General features: G+C 46.8%; 1 protein-coding gene across 2 annotated transcripts in view; it reads right to left on the reverse strand.

Moving 5' to 3' along the window:
• Positions 1 to 22,397, reverse strand: part of PDE9A (phosphodiesterase 9A) — a gene marked incomplete at both ends in the record, with an annotated part of 41,585 nt that overhangs the window by 10,122 nt on the left and 9,066 nt on the right. Inside the window, 8 exons of one of the 2 annotated variants that reach the window (XM_079549544.1) lie at positions 1,670 to 1,744; positions 3,992 to 4,073; positions 7,389 to 7,473; positions 10,435 to 10,505; positions 11,227 to 11,281; positions 17,346 to 17,389; positions 18,483 to 18,560; positions 21,083 to 21,153. In XM_079549544.1, the coding sequence (XP_079405670.1) occupies positions 1,670 to 1,744; positions 3,992 to 4,073; positions 7,389 to 7,473; positions 10,435 to 10,505; positions 11,227 to 11,281; positions 17,346 to 17,389; positions 18,483 to 18,560; positions 21,083 to 21,153 (561 nt within the window). The remainder of the gene's footprint in view (positions 1 to 1,669; positions 1,745 to 3,991; positions 4,074 to 7,388; positions 7,474 to 10,434; positions 10,506 to 11,226; positions 11,282 to 17,345; positions 17,390 to 18,482; positions 18,561 to 21,082; positions 21,154 to 22,397) is intronic. The other variant, XM_079549545.1, reaches the window with a different exon arrangement.

A 22,397-nucleotide genomic window follows, 5' to 3' on the forward strand; every position in this document is an offset into this window, starting at 1 on the left:
ATGTTATTCATATTTCCATCTCTGAAGGCAAAATCTACAGAGGATAAATGCATTCACTATATTGGCCTGTTCTCTGTTCTCAGACTATGGTTCTCAGACTGTGGACTGATCCAGGAATTTTAATATGTTGAGTGTAATGTCACAAATGTGGCCTTGGAGATATTGGGTCTCTTTTAAACTCTCCAGAAAAAAAAAGAAAAAAGTTTTCATCTATTGAATTTTTATGCTTACCCAGGGAATACACAGAGTTCATGCAGTACCAAGGGGGCTGGCTTTGAGTCATTCAAACAGAAAGAAAAAGATTTTCTTACAAGACCAGAAGCCACACCACGTGGCCAGGATTCTGCTGTAGATCTGTTGACTTGTTCTTAGCCCATCTGAACCATAGAAATTAGGGTTTGCAGCCTGCCTGCTCCACATGGAGCACATGGGCAGATGCTCACTGCTAAATAAGCATTGACAGAATTGAAATATTTCCTGTAAACATGAACCAGAGCAGAAAGGCTAAGACAAACCCATATGGTGCCCTGCTCTCATGCTTGCACAGCATATTATTGCAGAGCAGCAGGCCTCCTCTCAGAGCATGCCTGATCTCCTCACCCTCCTGTTAGCCTCCTTCATGCCACCAGATAGTGTTTCCTAGTACTTTGAATGAGTTACTGTGCTAAAACTCTATGTCTCAGCACACAAGAATCCGTAGATAATGGTTTTTGTCTGTGGTTTGTCCCTGTTCTTTCTTAATAGCCAAAGCAATGAGACAAAATGCTGCGGTTCACCTGGCAGGTCATAATTCTGTCTTGCTTTTAAAGAATTGACAGCCATTCAAAATCTGGAGGCAAGCCATCTTGTATGGCTGTGGTATGTAAGAAAAGGATGGGGAAGTAAGTGGTGAACACCAGCCATGGCTTGGCAAAGACCAAGGGACACTCTGCCAGCCTCTGCCAGGGAGACTGACCCAAAGGTACCAGAGAGTTCCTCTGTTCTCCCATCAGTCAGAGGCAACATCCAGCCAGAAATAGGCTGCTTCTGTAGGAGAAGTGTGGGGTGTTTTTCCTTGTCATGTTACTATAGAGTCAGAATGACTTTTGTATGTTTCTTATTGAGACAGTAATTAAGGTAACTGCAGCTGGAGATGCTTCTAGAACCACCCAGCAACAGCAGTAAGAAAAATAAGAAGTTAAATCAGTAAGTATAGACTGATAAGTTCATGTAGCCTCTTCACAATGCCCTGCAGAAAAACCCTTTCCTAAAGGGATGTGAATCAATGCATGCAGCTCTGCCTGCCTTCATGCGGCAGCATAAAGCTCCACTGATTTAAGCAAAGTTAGTGCTGGTGCCCTGAAGCATGTACTTTGTTAGGGATGGAACTGTTCAGACCAAACAGCACAGGAGAGCTCCTATGGCAGAAACAATTGTGGAATGGTCACTCCGGGACATTACTAGGAAGAGATTAAAGGAAAAATAAAGAGAAGTTGAAGTATCACAATCAGCATATCAGGTATCTGTTAGGGAAAAGTACTGTGTTATGGTGTGAAATGAGAATGAAAAAAAAATACACTGAGCAAAGGGCAGGGGAAAGAAAAAAATGCTCAGGCCTATTTGAACGGATTCCTCTGGCTTTGCTGGCTCTCAGAAAGCCAGCAAAACTGGCTTAGCAGGGCATCAATACCTCATTGGGCTCCCACAACCAGACATCAAATGTTGGTTTCCGAAGTGCTTCTATGGTCTCCTGGGACAGCATGTACTGTGGACAGAAAGGCAGCCAGAGTTAGTGAGGGCCCCTTAACTAGTCTCAACCACAGGGGATTTAGCTGGATTTCCCAAGGAAAGAGCAACACATCTTCTACTTGCCCAGTGGCTCACTGCTGGTTGGCTGAGACAGAATCATAGAATCTTAAGTAGGAAAAGACCTCTGGCATCATTCAGTTCAATCACCAGCTCACCTCCACCATGCACACTGCCCATGTTCCTCAGTGCCACATCCACACAGTTCTTGAGCACCTCCAGGGACAGTGACACCTCCACCACCTCCCTGGGCAGCCTGTGCCACTGCCTCAACACTCCTTCTGAGAAGGAATTTTTCCTAATATCCAAACTGAATCTCCCCTGGCACAACTTTAAGGCCATTCCCTCTTGTCCTATCGCTGTTACCTGGGAAACAGGAGGGAGGGGTCTGGAAGAAAGAGAGGAGAGCAGAGGCGTTATGGGTGGGCTCGAGGGTAAATTTGCAAAGGGCACAGGGCGCAGACTGGCTGCACTAGCACGAAGCATTGCAACACATGGTGTAGCTGGTCTCGGAGAGATGCTGCAGAGCTGGTGCTTGTAGTGCTAAATTAGCTGGCGGGTGTGATACATCAGCTTTGGAGTGATTTATGCTCTCACTTTGAGTATTTTTTTCAAGAATGCCCATGTTTTCAAAGTGGTTGTCAGCCTGTGTGGTCAGAGCAATTTTTTATCGTTATGCTCAGAGGCTTTGAACAAAATGGAGTTCATCGGTCAGTTACAGTTTGTTTATGAAATAAAAAGAAGGAACGTGGAGGGCTAAAAGACCAATCCATAGCTGCTCTTTCCTGAATCACATTTTTGAAGCTCTGTTGATCAGAGTCTCTCTGGGACACAAAAGCCTTGTAGCTTTAATTGGCCCATTTACTGTGGCTGTCTCTAATTAGTTTGGGCTTACTGCACTGAGCAAGTGAACGAAATTTTCCGAGTCTCAAGTTGCTGATACTTAAGGAAGATAACACTGAAGATGAATGTTCCTTCTCAAGAAGTCAGTTATTTTTGCTTCTGAATATATAATGTTCATGTAATCTGATGTTCTGCAAGAAATGAATTGGTTGTACTGATTTGTTATTTGGTAACATCTCCTTTCAGCGGATCCATCAATTATTAGCCTCACTTGAAACTGGACAAATCCAGTCCCTGACAAGTAATAATGAATCTACCAAATTCATCTAACAGAAGCCAAGCTCCCTCTGAAACTAAAATCCCTGTGAGTTTTGGTCCCTGGGCAATACAGACTACTGGCTTACCCTGCAATCACTCAGTACAACTGTAGTTGTCATTTCAAGGTCCTAATATAATAGCAATTGATCTAAAGAAGTTGATCTGACCTATATAATTATCAAGGGAAGGAAATCAGTTTTACAACTGATACGTTTTATGGAAACATGCGTTAGTGTCAGGAACTCAGGACTAATGGGTTAATGAAAAGAAATATAAGGTGTTTCGTGATGCTACTCTCTAAAGCTCTAAAGACCAATATGCAAGGATGCATGTCCACATTACATGCCTTGAGAGCAACCAAGGCAGCTTTGTGTTGTTTGCACACAAAATGAGCTGGTGTTTTGTCAAGGTGTGTGCTGGGCATGGAGCAGAGCACACCTGGTAGCTCTGAATAAGTCCTTTGGGCAAAGGTGGCTGGTGCAAGGATTGAAGGTCTGGTGTGCTTCATAGTTCCATCCACATTCATCATTGTAGGTTTGTATTTCTACAAGTATTGCAGTTTTCTCTCGCAAATACACTAACCACTTTTTGCAGGAACACTGAAATGGCCTAGAGAGAATCCAGTGTTGCATTTTCTCTTTGTTTCCTTAGGTGAAGCATCCCCATAAATTACTTTTTAAATTAAGAAATAATCCATTAGGAGAAACCTGGCAGCAGCACTGTTTTTAATTAGAACACAGCACTATAGGCCTGTCTGATTATTTGCTACGTGAATGCAGAATAAACAACTAAACAAAATAGCACTTAATGTTGACAGATGCAAAATATTCATTAACACCTCAATCACAAATGAGCTTTCAAGACTTAAAAATTACTGAGGAGCCGACTGTAAGCTTCCCATGGGCAATGACAGCTTTTCTTTTAGCTTCCAGTGATTTTGAATCAGGCCATGGGTTTAGCAGAGCTAGGAGATGGGCAGTGAGGAGATAGGCATCATAAACCAGCATTTGTCAAGGCTGTGGTGAAAGCAAGCATTGCACCATACCTTTGGGTAGGACGGCACATCTCGCCGGGGTGTTGGCCTCTTGTTTTCATCCAAAAAGCTGTATTTGCAGGGACAGGTAGTCCTGAAATGAAACATTCAGGGAATGAAAAACCACAGTGCCTCAATAATGGCCAGAAGTATTGAGGTATCATAGTTAGCATTGCCTGGAGAGCCGTGCCTTTTCCTAACTTCTCCTTTCTACTTTGCTGCTGCTCAAAAGCTTTAAAAGTGTGATCCTCTGTAGGATTTTCTCTTCTTGTCTATTGCCCTTCTCGCTCTTTCTCTGTGAATTTGAATTTGAGCAAAGAGCACACAAAGATACTCCACTGCTTCTTCTTAAACCAAGTAACTTTTCTTTCAGTGAGCATCTTATGTCTGCAGATGCCATGATAGAGACCTCCAGAAGACCCTAAGACTGCGTCAGAACTGGTAACCATCTGTTCTGATGGCCAGACCAACTCGACTGCCTTCCCTCAGGTGGGACAGCAGCACTGAGGCACCAAGCTCAGCAGGCATGGTCTGCTTGGCTCCCTAATCTTGGAGAATGGGAATCACTGTTAGCAATTACAGGTAAACATTTTCCTGGTCACTAGCTGGATACTCAGCACTAGAAAAGGTTGCCCAGAGAGGTGATGGATGCCCCCTCCCTGAAGACATTCAAGGTCAGCTGGATGGGATGCTGAGCAACTTGGAGTAGCTGTAGGTATCCCTGTTCATTGCAGGGGAGTTGGGCCAGGTGGCCATTAAAGGCTCCTTCCAACTGAAATGATTGTATGATTCTGTGATTCCACTAACACAGATGCCAGCTGCCTACTCTTTCTCAAAGTTTAGAAGCACCAAGCTTGTTTTATCCCATCTGAGCAGAGGGCTGATCTGATGGTGGGAGATGCCAACAGTCTTTGCAGGACATCTACGCTGTTGCAATTGTAGCCAGCTGCAGAAGCAGCTTCATAGCCACAGGGGCACAATAAAACTGATGGCTCCATAGTGTTACCCCCGGCAATCACGTAGAGGTTTTTAGCTCAGCATATGTTTCAGCAGTAGCTGATCACATGGACTTTGGTAACTCTCATGTGATGTTGATCTTGCATTTTGCATTTCTCCCACCAGTCCTAGCATTTGGATCACCCCTTCTAATTTTTCAGCTTCCCTGACAAACAAAGCCAGCTACACGATTTGACCCTACTTTTTTTCAGAATTTCACAGATTTCACATCTCTTAGCATCTTCTCTGTTAGGAATTTGATCAGGTCTATTTTTCTGCTCTTAAAGTTGACCTCTGATACAATTTCTCTTTTTTTTTTTTTTTTTTTTTTTTTTAATCTGCCAGCAGAGATATGTCACAGAATCACAGAATGGTTTGGGTTGGAAGGGACCTCAAAGCCCACACCACCCCAACCCCTGCCGTGGGCAGGGCTGCCTGCCCCCCATCTCAGGCTGCCCTGGGCCCCATCCAACCTGGCCTTGAGCGCCTCCAGGGATGGGGCACCACAGCTTCTCTGGGCAGCTGTGCCAGCACCTCACCACCTTCTGCCTCCCGCTGCCCTGTTCAAGGGAACTATTAGCTGGAGAAAAGCTCTCTTCATCATTTTTAAAACATTTTCTTCAAAATTCTGCTGTGAGAGGTGTTAGTGGGGTCAACGTAAGGAGATTGGGGCACTCCTTGCCCTAAATGAAGCTGTTCTAGCTTTGGGCCAGACAACTGCCCCTATTTCCCAGCTGCAATAAAACATTAAAGCCTTCATTTGGCCACACTGGGGAACAGAACAGAGTTGGGGTACATTGGACCTTTAGAAATGTAAATCTGTATCTACAGATGATCATGAGTTTAAGTGCACTGCAATGCTAATAGCATGTGCCAGCATGAACACAAAAACAGACTGGGAAAAAAACACAATTTGAGTGGATGCAAGTGGGGTTGCTGCTCTGCAGGGTAGAGATACACATTTCACATGCATGGTGATTTTTCCCAACACAGTTGTTCATTCTTAGGGATGTGGTTAGGGGCACGGTGGTGATGGGCTGACGGCTGGACTAGATGATCTTAGAGGTCTTTTCCAACCTTAATGATTCTGTGATTCTATGAGCCTGTTGGGAGGGGGAGCCAGTGCTTGTCCCAATGGGGATCTCATAGCAGCCAGGCCATCTAGAGCCCCTGCTTACAGCAGGAGACAAGGGGCACCAGGAGCCAGCCTGGCTGGGGCCAGTTGTGCAGGGCAGATGCAGCACTCCCTGCTCCTGCTGTTCTGTTACCAGGTTGCTGTTTGTGTTACAGAACATAGGCTGTAAAAAGGCAACCTGGGAGAGGAATGACTCATGGCTGCTGGAACTGCCTTGTACTTCCTGAAGCTTGTGGCAGCTGTCCTGAGAATGTGAACTTGCAAGCATTGCTTTTTGGCTTTACTCAACTTTCCTAAAGAGATTTCCTCACACACCTAGAAGGGACATGAGGCAGCCTGCAATCTGTCATACTGGTGTGCATCTGGAGAAGGTCTCCTGAGGTTAATAGCATTACTCTGCAGTGATGCTAGTACAATATCTGAATTTGGCCTTACTCTTAACAGGACTGCATTAACACTTGCCTCCTGGCGTATGTGGATAGTGATGTTTATAAGCATTCCCAGCAATAGGAAATAGTTTTGATTAAAGGCCACCAAATCTGACCCTAAATAAAGAACAAGCAGACATCAGCACACAGAGCTACTCTTGTTGCAAAGCCCCTTCTGTCTGCACTCTGAGCAAGGAGCATCTCTCCAGTGACCCCCCAGAAGTGCCCATGGCCTCTTAGTGACGATGTGCTCATCCTGCGTGGGCTTCCCAGTGACATTGGGGCAGAGCCATTGGCTGAGACCACATCCCCTGCAAAGTGCATTTTTTTCCTGCAGTTCTTTTAATTGCAGCAAAACCGATCTTGAAAACAGCAGCAAGCCCTCAAAGTAGAAAATTCATTCCCGATTTCTTGTCAGAACTGAAATGGATACTGTATAATAGCATGAGATCATAATTAGAAAAACGGTTGCACATATATTTGCCGTATTCCCAGAATGTAGTTTGAATCTTACCGGAACTAACTTGAGCTCTATGCAACACCCATGGAAGCACAACACTCAGCAGAAGCCCTCATCCCATTCCTTCTCTCCCCATACATCTGGAAGAAGAATTCCCATTCTGCATGGTGGAACATCACTTTCCATTACAAGACCTGCTTCTCTATTCACATGGCTCCAACTATTTGAACAGATGAACGGCACTAGATCCACAAATATTAAATTCATGCAATGTTTGTTTCCTTACTTCCATCCTTCTAAGCCTGGCAGGCAGCTGGATCCTGCAGATATCTTGCAGGAGGGCCTGAAAGCAGCCGCCTATTGCTCTGCTAGGACTGGCACAGAACTTACCTGCTGCTTCTTGCTGCCATTTCCTCCCTCATCTTTTTAATATCGCTCTTGCATTTCTCAATCTCCACAACTTTCAGGCCTTCCACTGTCAACAAAGGAAAACACCAGGGGTGTTACCGTGGCAAAATCCCAAGGCTCTCCTTTCACAGTTGTGCAGAATTTCAAAGGGCTTCAATAAGGGAGCAGCCCAGATAGCCGGTGAGCCCCACACACATGGGTGCTGCCAAAGCAGTGTGTCATGGAAGCCCACAGGCATTCTTGGCTGCCAGCTTTAGAGAATAGCATGAGCTTTTTAATTCGCAGACTGGCCTCAGCGCCTCAGCTTTCCCGCAATTGTGAGCAGCAGCCAGCTTGTTCTAATGCCTTCGCTTCTCTGCTGTAGAGCAGGAATCAAAGGAAATCCTGAGCAAAACCCCTTCTGCGATGGGATGATAAGTGCAGCTCGGCAAACACGTCCCAGCGGGATTAGAATTCCCATTAAGATGAAAAGTTTTAATTTGAAAGGTCATGCAGAGCATTGAGAGGCTCTGAGAGGCATTGCTGGGCGCAGAGAGTCCAAAGTGAAACTGCAGGAGAGAGAGAAATGTCGAAAAGTTTTGGCTGTAACCATTGATTTCATTTTTATGTGTATTGAAGATCTGTCGCTTGCCTTTGCCAATCAATGTTGTAATCAAAGGTTATTTCTGCATGCGACACAGAAAATCCTATATGCCCTCTCTGTGCAATTAGAAAAGCCACGAGGCGAGAAGTTTGATTGCCTGATTGTGCTGCAGCACTTCGGGCCATGCAGCTGGGACAGCCCCACACAAAGCGAGGGTGAGAATGTCCTCCCTTCCCTCTTGTGAGCTACCAGTGTTCTCATGGATGGAACATGGCACCACCTGTGAGGGCCATGTCATTCACATGCCATCATTTCACAGCTCCTTTGTTCAGAATCATAGAATTATAGAATTGCACTGATCTGGAGGGGAGCATCCAAGTGATCAAAAGCTGTCTTGGAAGGCCACAGCTCTGCTTATAAGAAGAGACTGCCTTTCTTTGTGCAGGTAACTGCAAAGGCTGATCCTGGATGAAGAAGTAGGGAAGGGGGAAAAAAGAAGAGGTTGAACCAGGTCAGAAATTTTGCCTATCAGGAGAGGGAAGGGGTAGGAGTTTGGTTTGGATGCCCCATCCCTGGAGGTGCTTAAGGCAAGGTTGGATGGGGTCCTGGGCATCCTGAGCTGATGGGGGCAGGGGCAGCCCTCCCATGGCAGGGGTTGAGGTGGCATTGGCTCTGAGATCCCTTCCAGCCCAAATCATTCTGTAGTTCTCTAATTCAGTGATTCTGTGATTTATGCTTGACTATGGAGATACTAGCCACTTCCAAATCTCATTTTCAGATGAATGCATATTTTTGCCTAGAGCTGTTGGAAGCAATTTCTTTGGGCAACTTCAATGTGAGGATAGAAACCAGATGCTGTCTGGTGCCCATGGGAAGCAGTGGGAGCAGAGCAAGGTTACAGCCCCACAGGGCAGGGGGCAGGCGGCTGCAGGGGGAAGGGGTATGTGGTGCAAAATGGCAGCCTTGAGCATTTTTCCTACTGAGTCTCTTTAACTTGCTTCCAAATCCTCTCCAGGGGAGCAGGGAATTTACAGTTATTTTCTTAAGGTAGATGGTGTGTAAAGAGTTTCCCCTGCTCCAAAGAAAGTGGAACTACAGCATGAATCACTGCCAGTGCCTTCCTTGCACAGAGAACTTTTCCAAGGAGAACTCACTGGCTTTAGACTAGGTCTAAAAAATCCCTTAAAAGATCCCTCAAACACACTGCTGCATATGGGCTGTGTGAGATGATGGTCCTGTTGTGAGCACTTGCTCCTGCACACACATCCCACTGTAGAAGTCTCAGAGATCATACGTGAGCATGGTGGGAAAGTGATCTCCAAAGGAGGTAAAACAAAAGCACAATTCTTTTCCCAGTTTGTTTGCAAATAATAAATGGCCTCATCATGTGTGCTGATGAAGGGCCCATTATATTATCCTGCATTAAGAAATACCCTCTGAAAAGACCCTGTGCTGTCTAAAGAAATCCTTGGACTGTGTCCAGCCTTGCAGCAGGGCTCTTGGAGCAGTCTCTGGGATCCCTGCTTGGATCGGGGGCTCTCCCTCCTTTCTGCTCTGCCTGGAGATGAAAGCTGTATGTTTGGCTCCATGGCAGTTCGGAGGCCTCACACTGAGCAGCAGGGTGCCTGCACCGCCTGGGGCTGACAGAGGTGACCTTGGAAGGGCTCCCCTGTGGCTGTTCCTGGAGAAGGACATTTTTCTCCCCGCCTTGCTGACAAAGGCATCTCTTTCACTGAGCAGCTGTGGGGTCGAGGTAGCATCTGGTTGGGAGAAATTTCAAGAAAAAAACTCTTTCCATGAACCAAAAACTTTGTTGCTGGTTTGTTGGTTTATTTTTTAGCTTCGATTTTTTTCTTTTTTTTCCAGCCAGCCCAGTGAGAAAGTGTTTTCTGCAGCTGTAGAGGCAGTGAAGTTTAAATGCTGCATCTCAATGAGGATGTGGCCTTTGGCAGCTGAAACTGCACCATGTGACAGTGCCTTATTCACCCTCCTACCCTGCGTTTCTTGGGCCCATTCTACACTAACAGACTGAAGAATGGAAGTAGGATGCTGCCTGGAAAGAAAAGGAGCTCTTTGGCCAGATGAACTTTACTTTGTTGTTGCACAGCAACTGAAAACACTGTCACTGTCACTGTCAGCTCACTCAACAAGCTGGGTGAGCTGGAAGTGATAGGTGAGCCTGCTGCATGTGGCCCAGGGGATGGACAGGACTCCAAGGGCATGCAGTGACAAGAAGTAGCCCTTGGAGATAAGGGTCTGCTCTGCTGCACATGGAAAATAGCCCAGCCCCATTCCCAGCAGGAAAAAAGCAGAAAAAGGAGGGTGACATAGAGTTATCAGAAATAATGGAGTGGCAGGGGGGCCGAAACTGGGGATGGGGAGGTCAGGGTTGCAGGAGGGGTGCCCTGGGATGAGACAGCACGATGGCAGCAAAGGGACACTCACGTTCCACCTTTTTCTCCAGCATTGCCAAGTGATTAGCTACTTCCGTTTTCAGTTCATTGATTTTAAAAACCCTGGAAAGAAAACCCCCATGCATTAATGTCATACAGTTAGAGCTGCGTCAACCCTAGCTGCCAACTGCCAGAACCCTCCATGCTTCCCAGAGGGTCGATCAGACCGCTTGGGACTGCCATAAGGGACAGGAGATCTTTCATGGCAATGGCTCTGGGATTGCACTGTGGTTCTGCACCCTTCTGTGGGCAGCAACTCACTGTCATGTCCCTCTGGAGGCAATGTAAACCCATAGCGTTTCCTAACGGCAATGTCTTGGTGCTGAGCTCTCCTCTGAGTGATGCTGGAGGTTTGATGAGATGTGATGAGGTTGTTCTGCCCTATGGAAAGCAGCTGCGGTGAAACTATCAGCTATATGGATGCTTGCAAGTCTCCACTGAGGAGAGAGCTTCGTGTGTTAAAAGGACAAAATGGAACACATCTGATGATTTCTGTGTTCTGCACATAAATATTTATTTTGTTTCTTAAGGGGGCAGAAACACAATAAGAGCATTTATATTTAATACGTGATCTCCTTTTTAGATCAAAGAGAAGCCAGAGCTGCTACTGGTTGAAGATACTGCACTGCTCTCAGCAGGAGGGCTGCGTGCATGGGGCCTGAATGTAGCGTGGGAGTGGGACTGCAGAGAGACCTTAAACACCCCTCTGCCTCCTGGCAGAGTTTCACTTCTGGCTGATGAAAGAAACACAATTTTAAATAAATTATGACATTCAGCGTCCTACCTTGAGAACTGCTCAGCAATCTGTCCCAGTAAATTCTGGAACAATTCTTCTTTCTCTGAAGAAAGAAAGAAACAAAAAACAGAAGGCAGATGTGAGAAAAAAAAAAATATATATATATACATATATATACTGGAAAGACACTCAGCATCTTTGAGATGGGGCTCTGTGATGAATCAAAAAGGCACGCTGGTCCTCTGAGAGGTGTCAGCATCGGGGCAGGAAGGTTGGGCTCTGCTCCACTTTTCCCCTACTGCCTGCAGCTTGCAGGAAAACTCTGCCAGGAGTGTGCTGGGGTGTTGGGAGGCACCTGGTGTGAAAGCAGTGACAGATCCCTTGGGTGTCCCCAGCCAGGACACCGGGTTCCAGTGCTCTGGGAGCAGGGAGGTGTGCACGCTTTGTACACACACTGCAAGTCAGTGAGCACTCCCTGCACTGAAACACCTCAGTGGCATTTCCTAAGCTACTTCTGAACCAGCACAAAATGAATGAGGCAGAAATGCAGCCCAGCGCTCGTGACATTCCCCAAAATAACAGCTCCTGTACTTGTTGAAAAGATTTGCAACCCTTCAGATCTGATGCCAGAATACTCCCTGGGATTATTTCTGCACAAAGCACTCTGCCTGCTTCCTCAGGTCCCAAAGTGGAACAAGCACTCAGCGACTGGGGGGCTCTCAGCAAACCCTCACGTTCCTGCTGCAGCCTAACTCCCAACAGAGCAGCTGGCTGCAGGACGACATCCATTCCCATCACAAAAACCCGTTTCCCAGTTTCCTCACCCCTAAAATAACCCAAGTCCAGCACTGAAGGTCTGACGGAGCAAGCTCTGTGCCCTATCTAAGGAGGTAAGGAAAACTTACCGTGCACCGGGATGATGTGAGAGTCCAGTGGTGAGATTTAGCAGAGCCACCCGCGTCCTTGCCGGCACCGCTCTGAGCGCTGACAGCGTGCGGGAAGCTGGCGAGTCCCCGATATCACGGCTCCAGTAAGAGAGCAGCCAGGCTGCCTCTCGTTCCCTCCCCTTGTCAAAACTCACTGGGAGCACTGGGACGCTCTCATCCCAGGAACAGTCAGCTGCAATCTGATGTTTATGGATGTAATAAAAGACTTTCGAAACGAAGATGTATGTTTTTATAACCCTAGGGTGCAGTACAGATATATGACTAAGAGTGGCAGCTCGCCTCATCTTAAAGGGACAATGAGCCATTTCTCTGCCCCCTTCCTGTCGGAGGGGCGGACCTCCGGTAAATCTCAGTTCAGAAGAAAATGAGGCATTAAGTCGTGCTTGTCCCCTCTACTGTGGAATAGAAGGGACAAGTGTACTTTTGCTCATAGAATCACTAAGGTTGCAAAAGACCACTAAGATCACCTAAGTCCAATCACTCCATTAGCATCTGCTCACTTTTACTCACTCCTCCAGGCAGAGCTGACACCCCAGGTGCCCATACCACCTATGTGCCTCAGTTGCTTTACTTTTTCACCCCAATTTTCCCTTGAGAAAGGAGCAATCCCACCTTTGGATTGCAGCTCCTATAGTCAGCAAGGCAGCAAGATGCCAGCAAGGCAACTCAGATGCCCTGCAAATCTGGGCTTTTTTTCCCCAGCCTTCAGGGCTGACATGCTGGGGTGCACCCATCCTGCCTGGTGGGGCACAGGGTGGTCCACCTCTTTTCTGCCATAGCCAAGCAGTGCTACGAGAACATGGGTGTCTGCCCTGCTCCTCGTCCTCATGTGTGCTGTGCCCTTGGTGAGGCACCCACCTGTGCTTCCCTCTCTGGGGTTTGTTTGGGGATCTGGGCAGTCGGAGGAATTTAGGCAACACACAGGCAGGTGGACAGGAGCCTTGAAAAGGAATGTGCATAAAGCCTGCATCCATGTTTTGCACAGTATTGAGTGCCAAACTCACTTGGCAGCTTGGGATAGTTTGGGCTGCGTGTGTAAGCCCTGACAGGTGAGTCATCCCAAGGCAGCTGCCCCGCAGCAGGAAGCAATGGGGGCAGCAGCAGGGGCAACAGGGATTTTTCTCATGTGCTCTGTGCCTCTTCTCTCTCATCTGAGTCATAGGTGCGCATGTGCCTCCAAAAGAAAACAGGGATACAAAGATTTAGACACGAGGAGAAGCTTCTGTTGCTTTACCAGAAGCAAATAGGTACCTGCACAGGACCCTGTACATTGAATTGTCCAGGAAATCCATGTGCTGAAGTGGCCTCTGGTCCCATCAGGACAGCAGTGAGAGCACTGCTCTCTCTGTGTCTCATGGGAAATGGGATGTTCATATTAGAGATCCCACAAGAATAAGCCATAAATTGTGGTGTGGGGAGAGTGGGGACCACGCTCAGCAGATTTCATGTGCTTTTAGATGATATCCCCAGTGACATCCCTGGGCTTGCTTAGATAACCTAGGCATGGTTCAAAATCTCCAGCCCATGGTTCCTCCCATGCAGGACCACTGTGGGTCAGAACCTCTGAGCACAACGGGTCCTTCCTCCATGCTGTCAGAAGCCTTGTAGTCTTCAGTTTTCCTTCTCAAGAGCGTGCTGCCAGCAGGATTTGTTAATTGCTATCTTCACAACACTGAATGAATGTGCCTGAACTACAATAACAACCTAAGCGGGGCCATCAGTTTGTGAGCTGTGATCCCACTCCACTTTGATCACACAGACCAGAGTCCCACTGCTGCTGGGAGGGATGAGATGTTGGAAGAAGGTTCTCTGCAGACCAGGTGAACACAGTGTCTGCCTGGGAATCCAAATGCCTCAAAGAGGGAGACAAGGGCAGGGGACAGCAGGTGGTGGATGCAGTAACTTCACAAACAACTGGTTGTGAGACCACAGCTGCATCCAGCAGATGCTGGAGTAATAACCTCTTTAATTCCAATCCTCTCCCGTGGCTATGGCCAGGAAATGAAGAACAGTTTCTCACTAGGACTCTGGTGGATATCTCCTCCGCTGGATGGAAGCCACTGCATGCATTTTCCTCCCAAAGGATAATCTTTTTCAGTCCCACCTTTTACAGCCTTTGTTCTGCTGAAGCATGGGCTGCTCTCATCCAGCTGCTTGGGAGACTGCTGGAAAGATGTTCAGGAGCTCCCACACAGTGGAAATGGGGTTACCCTCCTTGCCTTTGGAAGAGTCACTCTGGGAGGCAGAATCACATAGGCAGAGCTGTTTCAGAAGTGATGGCCAGAACAGAACTGTTTTTTCTCTTTTAATGAAGAACAATTTCCCACTCTGCTCATTCTTCCTACTCTCAGCAAAATGTCAGGAATGCTTAAGATTAATGACAACCCATGTGAAAGAGAAACGGACACCAAGGAACACTCGTTCCATCACACACAGTTCAGCTTTCTGCCTCTTTCCATAGCAGACTCTGTTTTATGCTTTGGCAACCACCAGAATTTTTCTTTCCTTTTCAGCTCAAATTTTAGGGAAGTTTAGTTTTACAAAACATGGAGAGAGAGAGGAGACCTTGTCGACACAGTGAGCTACATTCAGAACAAAGCAGAGCCATGGGCTGTCAGCTAGGCTGAAGAATGAGGGCCTTGGGAAAGTGTGAAAAGTCTTGTATGGTCTTATAAAAATATACAGCTAGCGTCACGTGGGGGGAAAAAAAAGAAAGAAAAAAGGATGTTTTCTAGAAAGCCCCTCATCCGGCTTCCCTGCTGGTACTTCACAGTGGCATTCCTTGGTGCAGCCCCACCAGCAGTTGCCTTTCTCAATCTTTGGCAGATAAATGTACTCCAATTGAGATCCCTCCTCTGACCTGATCATGCATGCGTGCAGTGTGTTGCTGCTCCTGCTGAGTTTGTTAGGATCAGGAAATAGTTCAGCAGACAGCTTCCTTCCCCTTAGTGGTCACGTGTGTCCCCTGGCTTTCACTGTTGACCTGGGACCTGTTTATGACTTACAACAAACCTCTCTGTGATAAAGCTCTTCCTTGTTTTCCAGCTGCTCTCCTTTGCTCTCTGTATGCACAAGGGCCTCGCTGTTGCCTCTCAGAGTCTCCCTGGGCATCCTCCTATGTTGCCTTGCTGTGCCCTCTCCTGCAGATGTTTCTGCCACAAGGAACATGGGTGCATCATAGAATGGGTTTGTTTCCCTATCTTTCCCCTCTCTGAAAAACAGTACTCACAGACATTAGATTTTCTCACAAAAGCCTAAGCAAGAATCAGAGAATCATTTGAGTTGGAAAGAACCTTTCAAGTCCATCTTGTTCAACTCCCATGCAATGAATGGAGCTACAGCTACATCAGGCTGCTCAGAGGCTCTCCAGCCTGACCTTGACTGTCTTCAGGGATGGGACATCCACCACCTCTTGGTGCAACCTGTGCCAGTGCATCAACAGCCCTGTCCTAAAAAGCTTCTTGTATAGAAGCTAAATCTCCCCTCTTTTAGTTTGAAACACTTTCCGCTAATCCCACCACAACAAACCCTGTGAAAGAGTCTTCCTTAGATAAAGAAAGGCCACTCTCATGTCTCCCCAGAGCCTTCTCTTCTCCAGGCTGAATAGCCCCAGCTCTCTCAGCCTATCCACATAGGGGAGGTGTTCCATTCCTCAGACCATTTTTGTGGCCCTCCTCTGAACGCTTTCCAACAGTTGCATGTCTCTCCTGTATTGAGGACTCCCCATCTGGATGGAGTACTCCAGGTAAGACCTCACCAGTGCAGAGTAGGAGGGCAGGATCACCTCCCTCACCCTGCAGGCCACACTTCTTCGAATGCAGGCCAGGATACAGTTGGCTTTCTGTCCTGCAAGGGCACAATGCTGGCTTATGTCTGTCCAACTTGCCATCCACCGGTACACATAGGTCACTTTCTCCAGGGCTGTGCTCTGTCCTTTTGTCCCCAGCTTGTCCTGATAGTGGGTTCTGCCATGACTCAGGTGCAAGACCTTGCATTTGGATTTGTTGAACCTCATGAGATTCACCTGGCCTCACTGCTGGAGTCTCCTGGATGGCATCCTGTCCCTCAGGCATGCTGACTGCACAGCACACCTTGGTGTCATCCACAAATGTGCTGAGTGTGCACTCAATTTCCCTACTGGTGTAACTGATGAAGAAGTTAAAGAGCATCAGCTCCAGTACTGATCCCTGAGGGACACCACTCATTACTGATCTCCATCTGGACATTGAGAAGAGGTGGGACCTGACACTAGCAAGGAAACAGCCAGACTGGTTTGCTCCTGCCTCGAGAGCTTAACTCATCTCTGTAAATCACTATTTTTTTCCAGTCCCAGGCTTTCTGTCTCCTTCCTTCCCTTCCCACGTTCTCTCCATTCCCAAGATGATTTTAAACTCTTGTCCCCAACTCTTCTACCTTTCCATTTGACTCCTCCAGGCTGTCTCCTGCTGATGTACCCTTCCATCCCCAGTGTACAGCATAAGGTCCTGCTCATGGCTGCCTGTGAACCAGTGATAGGAGATATTGCAGTTACACAGATGTGGGCTGTCATAAGCTGGATGCTGTGCAAGAATTGCCCCAAGCAAACAATGTGCTACGGTGCCTGATCCTGACAGTGGACTGATCCTGACAGTGACGTGCAAAGAAAAATGGTAGAAGTGCCACTTCAGTCCTGTCCATGAGGGAAAACACCACTGTGCACCAGGGAATGTAATCCAAATGTCATCTTTCATCCAGGCCTCTTTTAATCATGTCATGTGTTTTAAAATATTTATTACACTCCAAGCTACCATGCCTGCAACAGAAATTCTGCTCCCTTCTCAGCCATTTGGAAATAACATGGAGTTCAAACACAGTGCTCAGCTTTTAGCAAAGGTTTGCTGAGAGATGAACAAAGCGCTGAAAAATGGGATTGCAAATGTGGTTAGCAATGCCCTAGCTGAACTGCTGCTCAAGGAGGGGCTTTCCCTGAGATATCAGCAATGTTGAGTTGGGCCCAAGCTAAGTGCTTTAGAATTCCCCTGGGCCCCAGCCATTCTACCTTATCTTCAAAGACTTCGAATTGTGGGAACAACTTTTTTTTTACTTTTCCTCCTGAATACTTTCTTTCCGCCATAGCTACAACCACGACAGTCATCTTTCTTGTGTCACAGCCATGTAATTTCCACATGGAAGTGACTGCAACCTCAGTTTCAGCAAATGCAATGCAAAAGGATTATTTACCTGAGAGCTGCCCAGTAGCAACAGGTATCACTTTGTATGGAGACCTGGAAGAGTTGCAGAGGGTTGATGTTAGCAGTGCTGAGATTGCGGCTTGCATTTCACATAGGCATTCTCTGAGAAATATCACAGAGCTGTAAAACATCCTGAGCTGGAAGGGACCCATAAGGATCACTGAGTCCAACTCCGGGCTCCACACAGCACCAACAAAAATCAAACAATATTTCTGAGAGCACTGTCCAGACGCTCCGTGATACTCCAGCATTCGGGTCCATGCCCACAGCCCGCTGCATCCTGTTCCCTGCCCACCGCCCTGCGGTGCAGCCCCTTTCCCTGACCCCCAGCTGCCCTCCCCTGACGCAGCTCCATGCCGTTCCCTCGGGCCCTGTCGCTGTCACACACAGCAGAGCTCAGCGCTGCCCCTCCGCTCCCTGTGAGGAGCTGCAGCCGCCATCAGGCCTCCCCTCAGCTCCTCTGCTCTGCGCTGAGCACAGCGAGGGGCCTCAGCCCTCAGACCCTTCGCTATCTTTGTAGCCCTCCTTTGGACGGTCTCTAACAGTTTAATGTCCTTATATTGAGATGCCCAGAACATGGCATCATTGTTTGTGATGACAGTGACAAGTGATGATGGAATACACAATGAAATAAGTAAAAACAAATGTGGTAACTGCAAGCAGACAGGGTGAAAATAAAAGTGCAAAGTTGAACAAGCAACGGGAAGCCAAGGAGAAAAAGAGAAAGGGATCTGAAGAAAGGAAGGGCTGACGCCAGCATGGAAGAGGCCCAACCTCATCAAAGAGTTGTGCCTTCACTTGCTGCTGAAGTCATTGTTGGTCCTAACAGAGCAACAAAGGCGCTGGGAGCCTTGGCAGCATGCGGAGTGGAATGGGAAATGATGTTCAACATCAAATACTTAAAAGTGTAATTTTTTCTGACTATAATTTCTATTTAACAATAAGCAAAAATTTTCAAAACTAGCTGGCGTCAGCATTTTGAGTTAGCATTCAGTTCTCTCCGTAGGCTTTCCCTAGAGAGCTGCTCACCTCGTGTTGCATACCAAGAGGCATCTGCGACCCAACACCCACTTTCCCTTGGGCATCACCAAGGGTAACCTGAAGAGCAGGTTACCATGAGACTTACCTCTCTGAGTTTGCAGGCATCGTCGGATCAATGGACACCATGCAATTATCTGCCGTCAAGAGAGAGATGGTTGTGTTCCTGAAAAGTATGTTCCACAGATCTTTATTTGAGCAAGAAACACTGGCTGAGATCTTGTGCTGCTGTGTACTACATGTAGCCAGCTTCCCCTATGCTATGTCCCTGACACTGCCCCATCCATACTCTAACTTGGCACAAGAAGAATCAGAGTAAGTTTGATGTTTCACCCATTTCAATTACCAGAGATGTTTTTGGGAAAATGTTGTATGATCATCTTTGATCTCAGAGGAAACTTTGCTCCCTGCTAACTCGTGTATGCTGTTGACTCATCAACTAATAATTTCTGCTGAAAAGCTATGTTTTGTGATACATCGACTCGGCAGCTATATATTGACTCATATTACACAAACGACTACCAGTTTTTAAATTATCTAGTTACTCCCTTACCAAAACAAACAAAACAGATGTCTTGCTGAATATGGAGCCTTTATTTTCATCCTGTGCTACATGTGATCTCATAGGCTCACATGTAAGCCTTGGATGTTTTCTTCGTTTCCAGGAGCCTGATTACAATGAACAATTAAAAGTTTTTACAATCAGGGTGGTGAGGCACTGGCACAGGTTGCTCAGAGAGGTGGTGGATGCCCTGTTCCTGGAGAAATTCAAGGTCAGGCTGGGCAGGGCTCTGAGCAACCTGATGTAGCTGTAGGTGTCCCTGTTCATTGCAGGAGACTTAGACCAGATGGTCTTTAAGGGTCTCTTCCAACTCAAATGATTCTTTGATTCTTTGAAAAACTGTGGAAGATTGTGGAAGTCCTCTGATGAAAATAAAAGGCCAGATATGCTGGGAACACTGAACTCATTAACAATTCTGACTGCTAAACAGTGTTTCCTTGTTGATGGAGTGGAAGTACTTGATATCAGAGGCAAACAAGAGTTATTAAGGTCTCTGATGTCAAATTGGAAGAAAAGGAAAAGATAAACAGAAAGAAGTACTATGTACAGCAGTCTATGCAAATTCCAAGTCAGTGCAGACTCAGAATAGACTACAAACAACGTTATCTTTCAGTCCCAAACTAGAGTCATGCAAAAAAAAACCCCACACGATTAAAGGATTATTTTCTTTTCCCTGTTTTTTGGTTTATTTTTGTTTTTTTTCTTTTCTTTTCTTTTGGTATGATAAACCTGTATGTACAGAGATAAACAACATGGCTTATTGAGTGCTGCTGCACAGCTTTCTACCGCTGCTCGATGTCACCAGTGGACAGTGGATACTCTCTGATAAGGGTGGGGTTGTGACATGGCTGGGGGGACCGCCATCCCTTATTCTGTAAAATGGTTCTGAGGGGATGTTTTTTTACTATCTCATATCTGGGATTAGAATCATAGAATCACAGAGTCATTTGAGTTGGGAGGGACCCTTAAAGGCCAGCTGGTCTAGCTCCCCTGCAATGAACAGGGACACCTACAGCTACATCAGGTTGCTCAGAGCCCTGTTCAGCCTGGCTGTGAATGTCTCCAGGGATGGGGCATCAACCACCTCTCTGGGCAACCTGTGCCAGTGCCTCACCACCCTTTTTCCTTATATCCAACCCAAATTTCCTTTCTTCTAGTTTGAAAACATTTCCCCCTGTCTTATCACAACAGATTCTGCTAAAGAGTCTGTCCCTTCTTTCTTACAGCTCCCTTTAGATACTGAAAGGCCGCTCTCAGATCTCCTCAGAGCTGTCTCTTCTCTAGGTTGAACAGATCCAGCTCTCTCAGCCTACCACTAGTCTGTAGTGTATCTAAATAGCACCTCCCCTATGAGGACAGAGTGAGGGAGCTGGGGCTCTTCAGCCTGGAGAAGGGTCCAGGGAGACCTTAGAACAGCCTTCCAGCACCTGAAAGGGGCCTACAGGAAAGCTGGGGAGGGACTTTTTATAAGGGCAGGTAGCAACAGGACAAGGGGAAATGGCTTTAAACTGGCAAGGGTAGATTTAGACTTGATATCAGGAAGAAATTCTTTACTGTGATGGTGGTGAGAGAGTGGAACAGGTTGCCCAGTGAGACTGTGAATGCCCCCTTCTTAGAAGCAGTCAAGGCCAGGCTGGATGGGGCTTTGAGCTACCTGATCTAGAGGGAGCTGTCTCTGCCTATAGCAGGGGGTTGGAACCAGATGATCTTAAATGTCCCTTCCAGCTCAAACCATTCTATGGTTCTATGATTTAGTGGCAGTGTTTCTCAGTGGTCTCAGGTTCTTAAAAATCATGTTTTATAATTATGATGGTGTTTCAGTCTCTAGGGACAAAAATGTAGTGCTGGGATATGGGTATAATTGGTAGATGCACAGAGCCTGCATAAGCTCTTGGCTAGACTTCTGTGCTGCCTGTAATTTTTGTAGAATAGGCAACTAAGCACTCACCAGTGCTTTGTGCACTTCTCCAGCTGGGTTCTCTGCACAGCCCCCAAATTATTCCAGCAGTCTGGAATAAAAAAGAAGCCTGGAAAGCAGGTAACCAGACCATTTGGGGCCCAGCTTTAAATTGTCCCTAGGAGTATCAGAGCAATAGTGAAATGCATGTGATAAATGAGAGTCTTACCTTGGTAACCCTGTTGCAATGCAGAAGAGGTCCATGATATCCCTGGAGTTGCAGTACTTACTGAAGATCACCTTCCAAACAGAACAACAGAAGGAGAAAAAAAAAATGGCAGAGGAGAGAAAGGACAGTTAGTTCCCAGTGAGATATGAACTCTATTCAGGCTTGAAGTGGGACAATTTTAAGGCTAATCTTATCATTTTAATTATCTGATCTGACTCATGAGCTGGAATATTTCTCCGCTCTAGCTTTAATACCTGTGCTTCATTTTGATAAAGGAAGAAAGCTCAAGAGACCTAATTGTGCTGCTCTGAAGCAGAGCAGTAATGTATGACGACTGATGGCAGAAGGTATCTCACAATGCAGATGAACTGCAGGATGGCAACGACCACAGATTTAATTAAGCAACGCCCTGGATTTTGAAAGTGACTTTCTTTCTTTTAAACATATAGCGCCCAGATATAAGGAGCTCCTTGGATAGCATAAAAGTGCACTATTATTTGGATTACTCCACCAAAAGCTTGCTGTAAGCAGAAGAGAGCATTTCCCCACGGTCATGCCCAGTTCCCCATGATCTATCAGCATTGTTCCTAATGCAAGGTCAGAGCTCACACCTTAAAAGGCCAGCAGTGAGACTGAGAACACAGCATTCACTTGACACTCAGTGACATGATCCTACACTCCTGGTACCACAGAGATGTCATGTGATGCCCAACCCAGAGCTCTGCTGCTCACAGAGATGAAGCTGCAGAGGGAGAAGGCAGGATGCTCTGCCAGCAAGAAGGGTGGGTGTCTATTAATTGCTTGGGAAAATGCGAACTCCGGGAGTTTTGGAGGAGCACCAGGTCCTGGAGAGGCTGTGCTACCGGGATTATGCTCTCTGATGCTTTCCTCTGCCCATGCACGCCTCCACACTGTTGTTCCAGCATGAGCTTTTCTGGCTTCTTGTCTCACCTACCACTCAGTTCACCTTACCCTGATTCTCATACACCCACACAACCCACCTGACCTAAAGCTCTAGCTCTGTGCCCACTTACAGCCCTGTAAGAGTATAGGCTGAGATCAATATGAGATTGCCTTTTGGAGCTGGAGGTTTATGGAAACCTATTTCACCATCTTTCCTCCTGAAACACTGGAAGAATCAAGGCAAAAACACAATGTCTGGCCACCCTGACTCAGTTCTGCTGTGCATGAGATGTGATTCAACAAACTCTTGTTCCAATGCTGGAGCAATATGTCAGATCTCAGTTTGCACTGGCAGTTAAAAGTTCTCTTATTTTTCAGCTGGGCATCATTAGCTGTGTGACACCGATCTCCT

This window comes from Tetrao urogallus (assembly GCF_951394365.1).
Source record: "Tetrao urogallus genome assembly, chromosome: 1".
In the NCBI taxonomy this organism is placed as follows: Eukaryota; Metazoa; Chordata; class Aves; order Galliformes; family Phasianidae; genus Tetrao; species Tetrao urogallus.